This window comes from Onychostruthus taczanowskii, unplaced genomic scaffold, assembly GCF_017590055.1.
Source record: "Onychostruthus taczanowskii isolate IOZ18803 unplaced genomic scaffold, ASM1759005v1 scaffold206, whole genome shotgun sequence".
Classification (NCBI taxonomy): Eukaryota; Metazoa; Chordata; class Aves; order Passeriformes; family Passeridae; genus Onychostruthus; species Onychostruthus taczanowskii.
The window spans coordinates 148,267-165,832 of NW_024499307.1; the positions used below are offsets into that span (position 1 = coordinate 148,267).

Genomic DNA, 17,566 nt, shown 5'->3' on the forward strand with positions numbered 1-17,566 from the left:
GCTGGCGGGGCTGGGCCCGGCGGGCGGGGCCGGTACCGGGGCCGGGGCCGCGGTCGGGGCGAGCGGCGAGAACGGCCCCGCCCGACGGGAACGGCCCCGCCCCGGCCCCGCCCCGCGCACCGGAGAGACCGGCACGGGCACCGGGACCCCCCCGGCGGCGCTTCGGGACCCCGGGACCGCACCGGGACCCCCCGGTACCGCACCGGAACTCCCCGGTACCGCACCGGGAACCGCCGCACCGGAGGGACCGGCACCGGGACCCAGACACTGCGCCGGGAGAGACCGGCCCCGGGGAGCCCCCGACACCGCACCGGCACCGGGACCCCGCTCGGCACCGGCAGGGACCGGCACCGGCACCGGGACCGCTGTGGTTCCGCACCGGCACCCCGATCCCGCGTCAGCACCCCGATACCGCCCCGGGACCGCCCCCGGGACCGGAGGGGCGGGCACGGGCACCGGGAGCGCTCCCGGGCCTGCACCGGCACCGGGACTGCAGCCCCGGCTCAGCGGGGACCCCCGGTACCGGCACCGGGACCGGCAGCGCACGGGGCACCGGGGCCACCCCCGGGATCCCAGAACGGGGCTCCCGGTGCTCCCGGGGCTCCCAGCACGGCTGTCCCTCGGTTCCCGGTGCTCCCGGTGTGATCCCAGTGCTCCCAGTCTGACCAGTGCCACCTCTGCCCCCCCGTCCCCAATGTCCCCACTGTCCCCGCTGTCCCCATTGTGCCCCCTGTCCCCCCTGTCTCCACTGTCCCCTTTGTCCCCCATTGTCCCCCACTGGGGGCAGTGCCACCCCTCTCCCCGTGTCCCCAGCTGGCAGTGCCACCCCTGTCCCCGTGTCCCCCCAGCTGTGGGGCAGTGCCACCGCTGTCCCCACGCTGTGCCGGGGCTCCATCCCTGTCCCCGTGTGACCACGTCACACACAAGTGCCACCCCGTGTCCCCACGCTCCGTGGCAGTGCCACCCCTTCCTCTGTGTCCCCACACTGCCCTGCCCCAGCGAGTGCCAGCCGTGTCCCTGCCCTGTCCCCGTGTCCCTGTCCCCATCCCTGCCATGTCCCCGTGTCCCTGTCCCCGTGCCCCGGTGGCCGCAGCGTGTCCCTGTCCCTGTCCCCATCCCTGCCGTGTCCCCGTGTCCCTGTGCCCGTGCCCCGGTGGCCGCAGCGTGTCCCTGTCCCTGTCCCCATCCCTGCCGTGTCCCCGTGTCCCTGTGCCCGTGCCCCGGTGGCCCCAGCCGTGTCCCTGTCCCTGTCCCCATCCCTGCCGTGTCCCCGTGTCCCTGTGCCCGTGCCCCGGTGGCCCCAGCCGTGTCCCTGTCGCAGCCTGGAGCAGATGGTGGCCGCCAGCCCCGGGAAGACGCCCATCAGCCTGCTGCAGGAGTATGGCACGCGCCTAGGACGGACCCCGGGCTACGACCTGCTCAAGGCCGAGGGCCAGGCCCACCAGCCCAACTTCACCTTCCGCGTCACCCTCGGGGACATCAGCTGCACCGGTGGGACCGCGGGGCCCCCGGGCCACCCTGGGCCACCCTGGGCCACCCTGGGACACCCTGGGACACCCTGTCCCCTCGGGGACCACCGACCCCTGACCCCCCTGGGGAGCCCTCAGAGCCACCCTGGGCCACCCTGTCCCTCCTGTCCCCTCGGGGACATCACCGACCCCTGACGCCCCTGGGGAGCCCCCGAGCCGCCCTGGGACACCCTGGGACACCCTGTCCCCTCGGGGACCACCGACCCCTGACCCCCCTGGGGAGCCCTCAGAGCCACCCTGGGCCACCCTGTCCCTCCTGTCCCCACCCTGTCCCTGCTGTTCCCTTGGGGACATCACTGACCCCTGACCCCCCTGGGGAGCCCCCGAGCCACCCTGGGCCACCCTGTCCCTCCTGTTCCCACCCTGTCCCCTCCCTGTCCCTCCTGTCCCCTCGGGGACATCACCGACCCCTGACCCCCCCCTGGGGAGCCCTCTGGGCCACCCTGTCCCTCCTGTCCCCTCCCTGTCCCTCCTGTCCTCTCAGGGCCATCACCAGCGCTCCCATCACCAGGACCCCAAAGCTCCCAGGGCCCCCCCCGTGCCCCGTGTCCCCTCAGTGAACCCTGTGTCCCCCTGGGCACTGGTGGGACCCCAAAGCCCCCTCGGGGACATCCCCTGCACCAGGGGACCCCAAACCCTGTCCCTTTGCTCCCAGGGCCTTTGGGACGGGGACACCGAGGGGGAAACTCGGGGGTCCCGGCCCTGGAGCCGCTGGGGGGTCGCGGGGGGCGCGGTGGGGAGGGTCCCGGTGTCCCCCGGTGTCCCTGAGCCGCGGTGTCCCCCAGGGCAGGGGCCCAGCAAGAAGGCGGCGAAGCACAAGGCGGCCGAGGTGGCCCTGAGGCTGCTCAGAGGGGGGGGGGCCATGCTGGAGCCCCTGGAGCACAGGTGGGGGCTGGGGGCCCGTGGCCCCTCTGGGCCCCCCAAGGGGGCCGTGGGTGCCCCCTGACCCCCGTGTCCTACAGGGGTGCCCCCCTGGAGATGAAGACGCCGGTGTCCCCCCCCCAGTCCGAGTGTAACCCCGTGGGGGCTCTGCAGGTGGGTGGCACCAGGGAGGGGACACCAGGGGACACCAGCCCCTCCCCCCCATTTGGGAGCCATTCCTGTTCCCGTTTTGGGGTGATGACCTGGGGGGGATGTGGCCCCTGGGGGTGACCCTCCCCATTTGTGGGGTGGGGGGAACACGGTGGCATCTGGGGGCTCTTCCTCCTTTTTGGGACACTTGTTCCTGTTTTGGGGACAGTCACCTCCTCCTGGGGACCATCACCTCCATTTTGGGGCTGCTTATCTCCATTTAGGGAATTATCCCCGTTTTGGGGCTGCTTATCCCCGTTTAGGGGCACTTATTCCCATTTTGGGGCTGCTCATCCCCACTTAGGCACAGTCATTCCTCTTTTGGGGCTGCTTATCCCTGTTTAGGGACACTTATTCCCATTTTGGGGCTGCTTATCCCTGTTTAGGGACACTTATTCCCATTTTGGGGCTGCTTATCCCTGTTTAGGAATTATCCCCGTTTTGGGGCTGCTTATCTCCATTTAGGGGATTATCCCCGTTTTGGGGCTGCTCATCCCCACTTAGGCACAGTCATTCCTCTTTTGGGGCTGCTTATCCCTGTTTAGGGACACTTATTCCCATTTTGGGGCTGCTTATCCCTGTTTAGGGACACTTATTCCCATTTTGGGGCTGCTTATCCCCATTTAGGGACACTTATTCCCATTTTGGGGCTGCTCATCCCCACTTAGGCACAGTCATTCCTCTTTTGGGGCTGCTTATCCCCATTTAGGGACACTTATTCCCATTTTGGAGCTGCTTATCCCTGTTTAGGGACACTTATCCCCGTTTTGGGGCTGCTCATCCCCACTTAGGCACAGTCATTCCTCTTTTGGAGCTGCTTATCCCTGTTTAGGGACAGTCATTCCCATTTTGGGGCTGCTTGTCCCTCTTTTGGGGCCCATTATCCCCATTTTGGGCTGGTTATCTCCATTTTGGGGCCCGTTATCCCCATTTTGGGCCAGTTATCCCCATTTTAGGCCAGTTATCCCCACTTTGGTGCTGGTTATCTCCATATTGGGGCCGGTTATCTCCATTTTCGGCTGGTTATCTCCATATTGGGGCCGGTTATCTCCATTTTCGGCTGGTTATCTCCATATTGGGGCCGGTTATCTCCATTTTCGGCTGGTTATCTCCATATTGGGGCCGGTTATCTCCATTTTCGGCTGGTTATCTCCATATTGGGGCCGGTTATCTCCATTTTCGGCTGGTTATCTCCATATTGGGGCCGGTTATCTCCATTTTCGGCTGGTTATCTCCATATTGGGGCCGGTTATCTCCATTTTCGGCTGGTTATCTCCATATTGGGGCCGGTTATCTCCATTTTCGGCTGGTTATCTCCATATTGGGGCCGGTTATCTCCATTTTCGGCTGGTTATCTCCATATTGGGGCCGGTTATCTCCATTTTCGGCTGGTTATCTCCATATTGGGGCCGGTTATCTCCATTTTCGGCTGGTTATCTCCATATTGGGGCCGGTTATCTCCATTTTCGGCTGGTTATCTCCATTTTGGTGCTGGTTATCCCCATTTTGGTGCCAGTTATCTCCATTTTGGGCTGATTATCTCCATTTTGGTGCTGGTTATCTCCATTTTGGGACCGGTTATCTCCATTTTGGGGCCCGTTACCCCCCTGTGGGGCGGCTGATGGTGGCTCGGGGCTGTCCCCACGGGGGTGGCCGTGTCCCCACGGGTGGCCGTGTCCCCTGGCAGGAGCTGGTGGTGCAGAAGGGCTGGCGCCTGCCCGAGTACACGGTGACGCAGGAGTCGGGGCCGGCGCACCGCAAGGAGTTCACCATGACGTGCCGCGTGGAGAGATTCGTGGAGATCGGTGAGGGGCAGGGCTGGGGGTCCCGGGGCAGGGCTCGGGGTCCCGAGGCAGGGCTGGGGGTCTGGGGCAGGGCTGGGGGTCCCGAGGCAGGGCTGGGGGTCCGGGGGCAGGGCTGGGGGTCCCGCTCACCCCCAGCCCCTCCCCAGGCAGCGGCACCTCCAAGAAGCTGGCCAAGCGCAACGCGGCCGCCAAGATGCTGGTGAGGATCCACAACGTCCCCATGGAGCCGCGCGACGGCAGCGAGGCCGAGGGCGAGGAGGACCAGTTCAACATGGTACTGGGGGCACTGGGAGGGACACGGGCACCCGGAGCCACCCCGGAGTCACCCCAGAGTCACCCAGAGCCACCCCGGAGTCACCCGGAGCCACCCCAGAGCCACCCCAGAGCCACCCCGGAGTCACCCGGAGCCACCACCCAGCGTCCCCTCTGTGCCCCTGCTCCAGGCCATGGGGAGGGCACCCTCTGGCTTTGGGCTTGTGGGTGACCCTGGGGGTGTCCCACTGTTCCCGGGGGGGCTCCCACACCTCGGGGGGGGGTCGGGACAGACCCCGGGGGCTCGGCAGGTCCCTGAGCACGCCGTGCCCCCTCCCCAGACGTGCCCCCGGCTGGAGGGGCTGCGGGGCCGCGCCCCCGGCTGCACCTGGGACTCGCTGCGCAACTCGGCGGGCGAGAAGCTGGGCCAGCTGCGGAGCCGGGGGGGCAACCCCGCGCCGGGGGGGGCCTGCGCCCTCCTGCAGGAGCTCTCGGAGGAGCAGAGCTTCGCCATCAGCTACCTCGACATCGGTGAGCCCCCCCATCCCCAGCCGGCGCCCCGGCACTCCCCGGCTCGCCGCGGGCCGTGGGGTGACCCCGCTGTGCCCCCAGATGCGCTGAGCCTCAGCGGGCTGCACCAGTGCCTGGTGGAGCTGTCCACGCAGCCGACCACGGTGTGCCACGGCACCGCCCCGTCCCGCGACGGCGCCCGCGCCCAGGCCGCCCGCAACGCGCTGCAGTACCTGCGCATCATGGCCGGGGGCAAGTGAGCCCTGCCGGGGGGCAAGTGAGCCCTGCTGGGGCAGCTGAGCCCTGCCCGGGGCAAGTGAGCCCTGCCGGGGGGCAAGTGAGCCCTGCCGGGGCAAGTGAGCCCTGCTGGGGCAGCTGAGCCCTGCTGGGGGCAGCTGAGCCCTGCCCGGGGCAAGTGAGCCCTGCTGGGGCAGCTGAGCCCTGCCGGGGGCAAGTGATTCCTGCCAGGGGCAGCTGAGCCCTGCTGGGGCAAGTGAGCCCTGCTGGGGGGGCAAGTGAGCCCTGCCGGGGCAGCTGAGCCCTGCCTGGGGTGAGTGAGCCCTGCCCGGGGTAAGGCAGCCCCCCCGGGCATAGGCACTGCCCCTCGTCCCCCCGGGCAGCGCCAGGCACTGCCCCTCGTCCCCCCCCACCCGCGGCCACCGCGCCGACCCCGCTGCGGGTGGAGGAACACACGGACCTCAGGGCCCGGGACCCCCCTGCGGCCTGGCCCCCCGTTCTGGAGGGTCCCCGGGTGCCATCGGCCCCCCAGAATAAAGCTGGGGGGGTTTGTACTCCCCGTGTCGGTGTCTGCTTGGGGCCGGGGGGCTGGGGGGCGGAGAGGGGCAGCAGCCGCGTCCCCCCGCCCGCCCCGGGGCGGAAGCAGAGCGAGGGCTCGGCGTGGGGGTGATCGCTTTATTGGGGGGCGTTCGGAGCCACCGGGGGGCTCGGGCCGGGCTCGGGGCCGGGCTCAGCGGCGGCGGCCGAAGCGCTGCGGGGTCGCCATCGTCCAGAACGGGGCCGCCGGGGGGTCCCAGCTGCGGGGGCTGAGCCGGGCCGGGGTCCCCCGGCCCAACCTGCCGGGGGGACACGGCACCGTCGATCCGCACCGGGGACAGGATGGGGACAGACAGAGGGACAGGGGTGGATGGCATGGACGGACAGACGGATGGGGTGAACACGGACACTTAATGGGGACCCCCATCCCCACACCACCGACCCTCCTCTCAGGCACCCCCATCCCCCCGTGTCCCTCCCCACCGCCTGCGTCCCCGCTCTGTCCCCAAACCCCCCGACCCCGTCCCTCGGTGTCCCCCAGACCCCCCCCAGACCCCCATCCCCGCTCACCTCTGCGGCGGCGGGGGGGCCCCGGGGGCGCGGCCGGGGCGCTGCAGGGACCGGAGCAGCGCTCCCAGGGCGGCGGCGCCCCGGTGGCCGCTGCGCGCTCCTGCAGCCCCGACGGCGCGGCCGCGGCTCCTCCCGACCCCAAACCAGCCGAAATCGCCCCAAAAAACGCAGCCGAGGGCTGGGACACTGCGGTGTCCCCACAAGCAGCTCCCCCGCTGAGGGGTGACAGTCCCACGTCGTCCCGGGTGGGACGGTGTCACCCTCGGGCCAGCGCCACCCACACCGTGAAACCCCGGGGACACCCAGGGGTGTCCGTGGGACAAAGTGACGCCGGGGGTGTCCCCAGACCGCACCCCCCACAAAGGGCAGCAGCCGGCGGCTCCTGGGTAATATTTTAATGTTATATTTGCAGCATAAATAAAAGGCACGTTACATGTTTGGTATGACACGGCCGAGGGCTGGGGGAGGCTGGGACGTGTCCCCCGGGTCCCCCCCGGCCCCGGGCCCCCGCGGGGGCTGTGAGGACCCGCTCACAGGAGCTCGGGCGGGGCGGGGGTCCCTGGGGGGCTGCGGGGGTCGGGTCAGACCCGCGGCGGCCGATCTACGATACATGGGTGCGTATAGGCGTCGATATGGACTGATAAGATACTACACAGGTACTCGGGGGTCCTTTTTTGGCTTCTTCCATTATTGATCGTCAAAGCTCGTGGCACAAAGCAGCTGCGGGGTGGGGGGCACGCCCAGGACCCTCCTCCCGTGTCCCTTCGGCACCTCCCGGGCTCGTTTTGGGGCGGGACTGGGGTAAACAGAGCAGGAACGGGTCCAGGAGCCCCCAAAATGACACAATTCCCACCTGAGCCAAGAATCTCGGACAAAACACCCCCGGGGGGGTGGGGAAACGGGCACCAACCCTTCCCACCGCACCGATCCGGGCGATTTGGAGGCTGAAAAGGGAGGAAGAGGAGGGAGGGAGCAGCAGCTCCCCCCGTGGGGTTCCCGGGGCCTGGTCTGCAGCCATTCGTTCCTATTCAAGGATTCCGCTAAAATCCACAAACCCCAAATCCCCGAGCAGATCCCGCTCCCCGGGATCCCCCAACGGAGCCGCCAGGAGCCCCCGGTGTCCCCCGGGCGGCGGGTCCCGGCAGGGAGGGGACAGGAAGGGACAGGGGGGACAGGAGGGGACAGGGGGGACAGGAGGAGACAGGAGGGGACAGGGGGGCAGGAGGAAGGCTCGGCCCCCGGGACTCCCGGAACCGGGGCTGGCAGAGCAAAGTGCAGGCGCCCGGCGCTGCCGAGCGGGGCCGGGGCTGCCACCCCCGGCAGAGCGGGAGGAATCACCACGGAGCAGAATCAGGGCAGGGCTTTGCCCGAAACTGGTCACAAAGTGAGGAGCGGCTGCTTTTGGGGCGAAACACACGGGGAATGGGCACGGGAAGCTCCAGCCCTGCGAGTGAAGCAACAGCAGAGCCAGGTACAGCCGAACCCGGATCCTGCTCGTTCCCTGCTCACCCCTGACCACCTCTGGAGCTTTCCTCTTCCGCGATTTGCACAATTTTCAAGGCACTGGTGATGTGGGATGTGGGAATGGGGAGCTTCGGGGGATGGGGAGGAAGCTGCTCCTGCACCCCCATCCCGAGGGGGCCACGAGGATTCCCGGGAAGAGCAGAGAGGCAGGAATCAGAAAACGCAGCCTCTCTTAGTGCCCCGAGCAAAACGAGGGGCTGCAGAAGCTGCTGCCTTCCAGCCAAACGCTATCCTGGATTCTCCAGCCTCGGTTCATCCCTGGTTCTGCCCGCGAGGCCCCCAGGGCTCAACTCCTCCTCCCCGGACGGACCCCTCGGCTCCCCCACAGCACGGGAGGAGCCCCCCGAGGGCCCCCCAAAACAGCTCCGAGCCCTCCCTGCGCCCCAGCCGTGCACAGAAACATCCCGTGGGGACACGGAGTGCTGGAAACAGCTGGGAGCCCCGGGCTGGGCTGTAGGAACAGCTCTAAGGGGGAAAAGGGGTCTGGGGGATGTGTGGGACCCAACAAGAGATTCCCGAGGCTGGAGCACGGAGAGGAGCTGGGATGAGCAAGAGGACAAAGGGGAGTGCGGGAGCAGCAGCACAAACCCACCCGACCCCGACCCCGACCCCGACCCTGATCCCAGCTGAGGAAGAGCTGCACAACAGGGAGGGAAGAAGCTGGATTCCATCTCTGGGAAAACCCAAACCTCAGGACTTTCCCATCAGTGCTGAGATCCCAGTCTCTGCTCAGCCTTGGCTTTGGGTTTCGCTGTCCCTGGGAACCTTCCAAGTGTGGAGGAACCAACCAAAATCACCTGGACAAACCAACCTGGCTCCAAAGTGGCGAGTGCGACCTGAGGGGGGGCTTGGCTGAGGAGGGACCTGGGAGGGGCAGGAATTCCAGGGGCTGCAGCAGTTCCACAGACTGGGACAAGATTCCTTCCACATCCCAAAAACACGTGGCAGCCCTTCGCATTCCCCACTCCCATTCCCCACTCCCATTCCCCATTTCCCACTCCCACTCCCCACTCCCCATTCCCATTCCCACTCTCCATTCCCATTTCCCATTGCCAGCTCTGGAGCCATGCAGGGACACAGGGGACAGAGCCCAGTGTCCCCCCAGCAGGACAAGGGCCCCCTCCCAGCTCCTCAGCACGGAGGGTGGGATCTGACCCTGCCCAGGGCTGCCCCGGCTCCCTCCAACGATCCCGTGATTTAAGGCCACCATCACTGAGGTCACCGAGGTCCGGGAGCTGATGCGGACTGTGGGCTGGCTTTGCCAGGGGAGCCGGGGCTGCGGCTGCTCCGGGCACTCCCGCTGCTGTCCCTGCCAGCGGGGCCCTCCCTGCGTCCCGCTCTGGTGGGCACCCCAGCCCCATTTCCTGGGAATGCGGGAGCAGCCCTGGCCAGGCCGTCCCTGTCCCCAGCCTGCTTCCCAAAATCCACGGCTGGGGCTGGGGCAGGGAGGAGCCCTGGATCCCCGTCAGCTCAGAGCTCCGGGAGGCTCCTGGTGAAGGTGCAACGATTTGGGGAGCGGGGACAAGCCTGGGAGCAGCACGGGGACAGCACGGAGTGTCACAGCCCCCTGCCCGGGGCGACCCTGCCCAGGGCTGGCGATCCTTTGTCTGCCCCGGCTCCCTCCAACGATCCCGTGATTTAAGGCCACCATCACTGAGGTCACCGAGGTCCGGGAGCTGATGCGGACTGTGGGCTGGCTTTGCCAGGGGAGCCGGGGCTGCGGCTGCTCCGGGCACTCCCGCTGCTGTCCCTGCCAGCGGGGCCCTCCCTGCGTCCCGCTCTGGTGGGCACCCCAGCCCCATTTCCTGGGAATGCGGGAGCAGCCCTGGCCAGGCCGTCCCTGTCCCCAGCCTGCTTCCCAAAATCCACGGCTGGGGCTGGGGCAGGGAGGAGCCCTGGATCCCCGTCAGCTCAGAGCTCCGGGAGGCTCCTGGTGAAGGTGCAACGATTTGGGGAGCGGGGACAAGCCTGGGAGCAGCACGGGGACAGCACGGAGTGTCACAGCCCCCTGCCCGGGGGGCAGGGCCAGCGCCCGGGGCTCGCCCGGAGTTTAGTGTTCGCCGCACGGAGCCCCGGGACGCGCCCTGCCCGGGGGCTGCGCCGGGGGGAAAGCGCCAGAGCTGCCCTTACCTCGGAACAGAACAAAACGAAAGGAACAAAACCCCGAAAGGGAAAGGGAAGGTCCCGGCCCGGCTCAGTCCGTGCGGGCGCTCCGGCCCGGGGCCATCATCTGCCGGCAGACTGCGACTGTGGGGCCATGATGACGTGCGGGGCCGCGGGCACGGCCAGCTCTGTCCTTTGCCCGGCCATCTGCGCCAGCACCGAGCTGGCCACGGCCTCGGCGGCCGAGCGGAGCCCGTTGGGCGCGGCCGGGCCCGAGCTGTGCTGGATGACGGGCGCGGGCGAGCCCGAGGGCTCCGAGCTCTCCTTGGGGCTCTCTGCGGGAGAACGGAGGGAGCGCCGCGTCAGGGACGGCCCGGGAGGGGAGGGGAAGGAGGGAATGGGGTGGGAATGGTGCTGGATTGGGGTGGGAATGGTGCTGGATTAGGGTGGGAATGGTGCTGGATTGGGGTTGGGAATGGTGCTGGTCTGGTGCAGGATTGGTGCCAGAATGGTGCAGGATTGGTGCAGGATTGCTGCAGGATTGGGTTGGGAATGGTGCTGGTCTGGATTCGGGAATGGTGCTGGTCTGGATTCGGGAATGGTGCTGGTCTGGATTCGGGAATGGTGCTGGTCTGGATTCGGGAATGGTGCTGGTCTGGATTCGGGAATGGTGCTGGTCTGGATTCGGGAATGGTGCTGGTCTGGATTCGGGAATGGTGCTGGTCTGGATTCGGGAATGGTGCTGGTCTGGATTCGGGAATGGTGCTGGTCTGGATTCGGGAATGGTGCTGGTCTGGATTCGGGAATGGTGCTGGTCTGGATTCGGGAATGGTGCTGGTCTGGATTCGGGAATGGTGCTGGTCTGGATTCGGGAATGGTGCTGGTCTGGATTCGGGAATGGTGCTGGTCTGGATTCGGGAATGGTGCTGGTCTGGATTCGGGAATGGTGCTGGTCTGGATTCGGGAATGGTGCTGGTCTGGATTCGGGAATGGTGCTGGTCTGGATTCGGGAATGGTGCTGGTCTGGATTCGGGAATGGTGCTGGTCTGGATTCGGGAATGGTGCTGGTCTGGATTCGGGAATGGTGCTGGTCTGGATTCGGGAATGGTGCTGGTCTGGATTCGGGAATGGTGCTGGTCTGGATTCGGGAATGGTGCTGGTCTGGATTCGGGAATGGTGCTGGTCTGGATTCGGGAATGGTGCTGGTCTGGATTCGGGAATGGTGCTGGTCTGGATTCGGGAATGGTGCTGGTCTGGATTCGGGAATGGTGCTGGTCTGGATTCGGGAATGGTGCTGGTCTGGATTCGGGAATGGTGCTGGTCTGGATTGGGAATGGTGCTTGACTGGATTTGGAAATGGTGCTGGTCTGGATTTGGGAATGGTGCTGGTCTGGATTCGGGAAGGGGGCTGGTCTGGATTCGGGAATGGGGCTGGGCTGGATTGGGAATGGTGCTGGGCTGGATTCGGGAATGGTGCTGGTCTGGATTCGGGAAGGGGGCTGGTCTGGATTCGGGAATGGGGCTGGGCTGGATTGGGAATGGTGCTGGGCTGGATTCGGGAATGGTGCTGGTCTGGATTCGGGAAGGGGGCTGGTCTGGATTCGGGAATGGGGCTGGGCTGGATTGGGAATGGTGCTGGGCTGGATTCGGGAATGGTGCTGGTCTGGATTCGGGAAGGGGGCTGGTCTGGATTCGGGAATGGGGCTGGGCTGGATTGGGAATGGTGCTGGGCTGGATTCGGGAATGGTGCTGGTCTGGATTCGGGAAGGGGGCTGGTCTGGATTCGGGAATGGGGCTGGGCTGGATTGGGAATGGTGCTGGGCTGGATTCGGGAATGGTGCTGGTCTGGATTCGGGAAGGGGGCTGGTCTGGATTCGGGAATGGGGCTGGGCTGGATTGGGAATGGTGCTGGGCTGGATTCGGGAATGGTGCTGGTCTGGATTCGGGAAGGGGGCTGGTCTGGATTCGGGAATGGGGCTGGGCTGGATTGGGAATGGTGCTGGGCTGGATTCGGGAATGGTGCTGGTCTGGATTCGGGAAGGGGGCTGGTCTGGATTCGGGAATGGGGCTGGGCTGGATTGGGAATGGTGCTGGGCTGGATTCGGGAATGGTGCTGGTCTGGATTCGGGAAGGGGGCTGGTCTGGATTCGGGAATGGGGCTGGGCTGGATTGGGAATGGTGCTGGGCTGGATTCGGGAATGGTGCTGGTCTGGATTCGGGAAGGGGGCTGGTCTGGATTCGGGAATGGGGCTGGGCTGGATTGGGAATGGTGCTGGGCTGGATTCGGGAATGGTGCTGGTCTGGATTCGGGAAGGGGGCTGGTCTGGATTCGGGAATGGGGCTGGGCTGGATTGGGAATGGTGCTGGGCTGGATTCGGGAATGGTGCTGGTCTGGATTCGGGAAGGGGGCTGGTCTGGATTCGGGAATGGGGCTGGGCTGGATTGGGAATGGTGCTGGGCTGGATTCGGGAATGGTGCTGGTCTGGATTCGGGAAGGGGGCTGGTCTGGATTCGGGAATGGGGCTGGGCTGGATTGGGAATGGTGCTGGGCTGGATTCGGGAATGGTGCTGGTCTGGATTCGGGAAGGGGGCTGGTCTGGATTCGGGAATGGGGCTGGGCTGGATTGGGAATGGTGCTGGGCTGGATTCGGGAATGGTGCTGGTCTGGCTTGGGAGTGGCGCTGCCCAGAGCGGATCAGGACCAGCGGGACGCGCTGGACGCTCCAGCCCGGAGCAGAGGGACGCCAGCCCCACGGAATGTGGATCCCCCTCCCTTCGGGCAGGCCTGGGGCAGGAGCAGGAGCTGGACACAGCCGGGACTGCTGCCCCCTCCGAGGAGAAGGCTGGATCCTCCCGAATTCCAGGCAGGAGGCAGCACAGCTCCCGAGGAGGGCAGCACTGGCAGAACCTTCATCCCAGCCGCTCATTCCCACACCATCCATTCCTCGTTAACCGGAATTAATTTCCCCTCAGCCCCTTCCCCAGCTGCCAGGGGGAGCAGGATCCCCTCAGCAGGGCCGGGAGCTGGGCTTTTGGGGCTATTTTTTACCTAAATCACCTGCTTTGCTCTTTATTGCTCCCCAGGACATTAAAATCAATCAGAGCCCATCACCAGGCTTTGCCTGCTCCGTTTTTTTGGGAATTTGCAGCACCACGAGGGGACGGGGGCAGACAAAGGCAGAGCCCTCCTTCCCTTTGTTCAGTGGCTTCCAGGATTTTGGGAGGCAGAGCTCCTGAGCCAGGGGATCACCCGGGAGCTCTCAGACGCCCCGGAGGGCACCCAGAGCTGCCAGCTGGAAATCCCACCTCCCTTTGCAAGAGCAAACAAAGGCAGGAGCTGGGATGTTGCTGCCACAGGAAACCCCACATGAAAAGCAGGTGTGGGGTTTAACCCCTCCCTGGGAGAACCTTGGCCTGGGCTGGGGAGGTCGAGCAGAGCAATCTCCCCCCCTGGCCCCCCACCCCTGGAGATTTACAAGGTGCTGCCAATAAAGCTCCCAATTCCTTCAGGGACCTGGGGCTTTGTTCAGGACCTGCCTGGCCACAAATCTCGGCCATAAAAAGGGGCAGAGGGGAGGGGGCAGTCTCATTTTTGGCCTTCAGATGTGTGATGAATTCCTGCTGCTGTGGGGAGCAGGGAGGGGAATTGGGAAGCTGGGGATGAGCAGGGAGAAGCGGGGAGCCCCCAGGCTCTGCAGGGCTGGGACGTGGGGACTGCAGGACACTCGAGTGGCTCTGGGCCACCAGGGGTGACAGTGGCTGTGCCAGACCCCTCCAGCACACCCTGTGCCTCACCAGGCAGGACAGAATCCCAGAGACCAGGGGGCAAGGCACAGCCCCCAAGGACAGCAGGGAATTGTAAATTTTTAGATTTTTGTTTTCCTTTTTCTCCGTGGGTTTCTGCAGTTTCCGTTCTCTCAGCTCATCCTCCCATTTTTCCAAGGAACGCTAGAGGACTCCAGCGTCCTCCCAAAGCCTCTCAGCCTGGAATTGGAATTGCAGGGAGGGCAGCAGGACCCAGATCGTGCTTAGCTCCCGGGTTGGTTATAATGAAACAGGCAGCATTAAAAAAAAAAAATGATGGGAAGAAAAGGAGATAAAAAAGAGCCTTTTTCTTTTTTTTTAACTCCCAAGCCGAGCCAGCTCGTGGAGATGGCAGAGAATGAGCAATGGAGCTCCGTGATGTCATGGAGAGAGTCTGGCCTCTCCTGACTCGGCCTTTGCTGTGGAGCAGCAAATTTGGCACTTCGGAGGGATGATCCAGGCTTGGCTGGCTGCCAGAGCAGGGGGGGCTGGAGCCACAGCAGACACCCCCCGGGGAGGGACAGGGACACAACCCCTGCCCGGGGCACTGCCCGCACGGCAAGTGCCACCCCAAGGTCAAAGGGACAACGTGGGGATCCTCCTCAGCAGGAATGCCCTGGGGGCTCCAAGGGGTTTTTGGGGTGTCCTGTGCCCAGCCCAGGCGTTCTGCACTCCCTGCTCTGTCCTGTGCAGTGACCCTGAGCGACAGGGGGATGACGGGGGGTGGCAGGCACAGCCTGGGGACAGTCCCCTCCCTCCCTGGCAGCAGACCCAGCCCAGCCCAGCCATCACTCACCCAGGTATCCCTGGGTCTTCTTCTGCAGGGCGGTGACAGGACAGTCCTTGTGGGCCAGCAGCAGCTGCTTCAGCTGAGCCACCTCGTTCCTGAGCAGCGTCACCTCGTTCTGAGGGGACACACACAGCCGTGTCACCCACAGCACCCCACGCTCTGCCAGCCTCCCCTCCTGCTCTCATCTGAGGTGTCCCCAGCTCAGGAGGGGGCCGAGTTCCTGCTTTGGGGACAGTGGCCAAGGGGCAGCAGCAGTTTGGGGACAGTGGCCAAGGGGCTTCCCTGTCCCTGGCTGGGGTCACGGAGCTCCTCCTGAGCCCTCCTGTCAGTGCCACCCGTGCCAGGGACACCTGGAGTGCTGCAGTGGGACACGGGCAGTGACAGCACAGCTCTGGGGGCTCCACCAGCCAGCTCTGCTTCCCAAAAACTCCTGAGTGTCCCTCTGAGATGTGTGGGGGAGCAGCTGAAACCTAGAGAGCTGCACCCCAAAAGTGCCCGAGGGAAGAGCTGCTCTAAATGTCCTGGGAGGGAACAAGGCCAGGGCTGTGCCAGGGCTGTACCAGGGCTGTGCCTGGGCTGTGCCAGGGCTGTGCCAGGGCTGTGCCTGGGCTGTGCCAGGGCTGTGCCAGGGCCGTGCCTGGGCTGTGCCAGGGCCATGCCTGGGCTGTACCAGGGCTGTGCCCAGGCTGTACCAGGGCTGTATCAGGGCTGTGCCTGGGCTGTACCAGGGCTGTGCCAGGGCCGTGCCAGGGCTGTACCAGGGCTGTGCCAGGGCCGTGCCAGGGCTGTACCAGGGCTGTACCAGGGCTGTGCCTGGGCTGTACCAGGGCTGTACCAGGGCTGTGCCTGGGCTGTACCAGGGCTGTGCCAGGGCCGTGCCAGGGCTGTACCAGGGCTGTGCCTGGGCCATGCCTGGGCTGTACCAGGGCTGTGCCCAGGCTGTGCCCGGGCTGTACCAGGGCCGTGCCAGGGCCGTGCCAGGGCCGTGCCAGGGCCGTGCCAAGGCCACACCAGCACTGTGCCAGCGCCGTGCCAGGGCTGTGCTCAGCCCCGTTACATACTCACGCTCAGCTGGATGTTCTGGCTGGTGAGCTCCTCGGCTTTCTTCTCCAGGGAGGACACCCAGAGCTTGCGCTTCTGCCGGCAGCGCGAGGCGGCCGCGCGGTTCCGCTCCAGGAAGCGCTGCCGCCGCTCGTCCGGGTCCTCGTCCGCCGCCCGCCGCCGCCGCCCGCCCGTGCTGGGCGTGGGCTGGGCAGGGGACACCTGGCCGGGGACAGGGGACAGGGGGCAGGCTCAGCAGCAGCTCTGGGGACAGGCAGGACGGAGCAGAGCGGAGCTCGGTGCCGCCGCACGGCCGCCGCTCGGGGCAGCAGATAATCCCGGGTTTTAAGCAGGTAATTTGCTTTAAAAATTAATTTTCCCCTCAAAACGTCCAGCGAACAAGCCCTTGGAGGCAATGGGGAACGGGAGGCTTTGGAGAGCCCCGGTTTTGTTTGGGAGAACAAAGGCAGAGCAGCCAGGGCTGGCAGCGGAGCAGCCCCGGCCCCGCAGACCGAGGGCCGGCCCAGCCCCACTGCAGCATACGGAGATTAAACTCTGCGAGCCCATCCGAGCCCGGAGCAGGTGGCCACGCTGATGGAAGGCTGGCATTTGGCTGGCTGCAGGAGCCAGCCCAGCTGATTGCCTGAGAGGGAAGTGTTTAACCCCCAAACTGGGCGGGGAGATGAGAGGGGAAATGTTCCTTCCCAGCTCCAAGGCAGAACGTGGGCTGGGAGTGCCCCAGTGCTGGAGCAGCACTGAAAGAACGGGTTTTAACCCATTCTGCAGTGCGGGGAGGACGCTGGGAGGTTTTCTGCTCCTTGCCAAGCCCTGGGAGCCCCAGCCCCAGGGGAGCAGCAGCAGCAGCAGCACAGACCTGTGGCTGGGCTGGGGAGGGGGCGTCGGGGTGCTGGCCCAGGACCTGGCTCTGCTCCGGCCGCGCGGTCACCATGGTGCTGGCCGAGCCCACCACCAGGCTGCTGCCGTTCAGCGAGGACGACGCTGCCAGGCTGGCCTTCAGCCTCTGCCAGGGAAGCAAAAGGGACATCAGAGGAGCTGTCAGTGCCCCCAGCAGCCCCTGCCACCCTGCAGCCACCCCGCTGGCAACGGGCACAGCAGTGTCCAGTTCAGTGGGCAGTGTCCAGCCCAACCCAGCGGGCACTGTCCAGCCAGTGGGCAGTGCCCAGCCCAGCCCAGCGGGCAGTGCCCAGCCCAGTGGGCAGTGTTCAGTCCAGCCCAGTGGGCAGTGCCCAGCCCAGACCTGCTGCTGGCACTGGCAGCAATTCCCTGGCCAGCTGGCAGCCCCAGGGACTGAGCAGGCTGTCAGTGTCACTGAGTGCCCGCAGCGAGATCTAGGGCTGGAGAGGGACCCTGGTAATAAATCCCTTCCCTGGCTCTTTGGGAAGGGGAAACGCCAAGGCAGGAGCTGCTGGAGGCTGAGGGACCCCCGTGACCCCTCCCTGCCACTCACCATTTTGGCTTCGGAGTGCACCGGGAGTCCTGAGGGCGAGAGGGACCCGCTGCTGTTGATGGGGGGCCCGGGGATGCCGGGGATGTTGGGCACCATGGCCACGGGCCGGGCCAGCTGCAAGGGGAGCAGGACAGCAGCGCTGGCACGGGGAGCAGCTCTGCAGGAGCTCCCTGACACAGCAGGTCTGCCAGTCCTGACAAACTCCTGCCACCGGACTGCTGCTGTCACCCACGGCCGTGGGTGCACGTGGGCTGTGCTCCCCAGCACGGAGCACAGGCAAGGGGCAGCTGCTTCCCTTCCCTTCCCTTCCCTTCCCTTCCCTTCC

The 17,566-nt window shown here is 65.9% G+C and overlaps 3 protein-coding genes across 6 annotated transcripts in view; 1 reads left to right on the top strand and 2 right to left on the bottom strand.

Moving 5' to 3' along the window:
- Positions 1 to 1,290: 1,290 nt before the first annotated feature.
- On the top strand, positions 1,291 to 5,770 carry TARBP2 (TARBP2 subunit of RISC loading complex). 3 transcript variants are annotated; one of them, XM_041403890.1, is made up of 7 exons: positions 1,291 to 1,491; positions 2,315 to 2,414; positions 2,492 to 2,564; positions 4,288 to 4,405; positions 4,552 to 4,679; positions 4,999 to 5,188; positions 5,270 to 5,770. In XM_041403890.1, exons 1-7 carry the CDS (start codon positions 1,332 to 1,334, stop codon positions 5,425 to 5,427), a joined length of 927 nt encoding a protein of 308 aa, XP_041259824.1. In that variant the 5' UTR covers positions 1,291 to 1,331; the 3' UTR covers positions 5,428 to 5,770. The 3 variants fall into 3 exon arrangements, with proteins under 3 accessions (XP_041259824.1, XP_041259825.1, XP_041259826.1); XM_041403892.1 differs by having other exon boundaries at positions 1,357 to 1,491; positions 2,320 to 2,414; XM_041403891.1 differs by lacking the exon at positions 2,492 to 2,564 and having other exon boundaries at positions 2,320 to 2,414.
- Positions 5,771 to 6,134: 364 nt separating this feature from the next.
- Positions 6,135 to 9,245, bottom strand: LOC121335598 (glycine-rich cell wall structural protein 1-like). The gene is made up of 4 exons (XM_041403913.1): positions 9,191 to 9,245; positions 7,478 to 7,535; positions 6,557 to 6,592; positions 6,135 to 6,513 (listed from the first exon to the last, which is right to left on the bottom strand). Exons 1-4 carry the CDS (start codon positions 9,243 to 9,245, stop codon positions 6,135 to 6,137), a joined length of 528 nt encoding a protein of 175 aa, XP_041259847.1.
- LOC121335580 (cyclic AMP-dependent transcription factor ATF-7) overlaps positions 6,892 to 17,566 on the bottom strand; it is a 41,614-nt gene continuing 30,939 nt past the window's right edge. Inside the window, exons 8-13 of one of the 2 annotated variants that reach the window (XM_041403888.1) lie at positions 17,242 to 17,355; positions 16,648 to 16,794; positions 15,794 to 15,995; positions 14,739 to 14,847; positions 10,166 to 10,473; positions 6,892 to 8,899 (exon numbers count right to left, since the gene is read on the bottom strand). In XM_041403888.1, coding sequence (XP_041259822.1) covers positions 10,230 to 10,473; positions 14,739 to 14,847; positions 15,794 to 15,995; positions 16,648 to 16,794; positions 17,242 to 17,355 — 816 coding nt within the window. In that variant the 3' untranslated portion in view covers positions 6,892 to 8,899; positions 10,166 to 10,229. The remainder of the gene's footprint in view (positions 8,900 to 10,165; positions 10,474 to 14,738; positions 14,848 to 15,793; positions 15,996 to 16,647; positions 16,795 to 17,241; positions 17,356 to 17,566) is intronic. The other variant, XM_041403889.1, reaches the window with a different exon arrangement.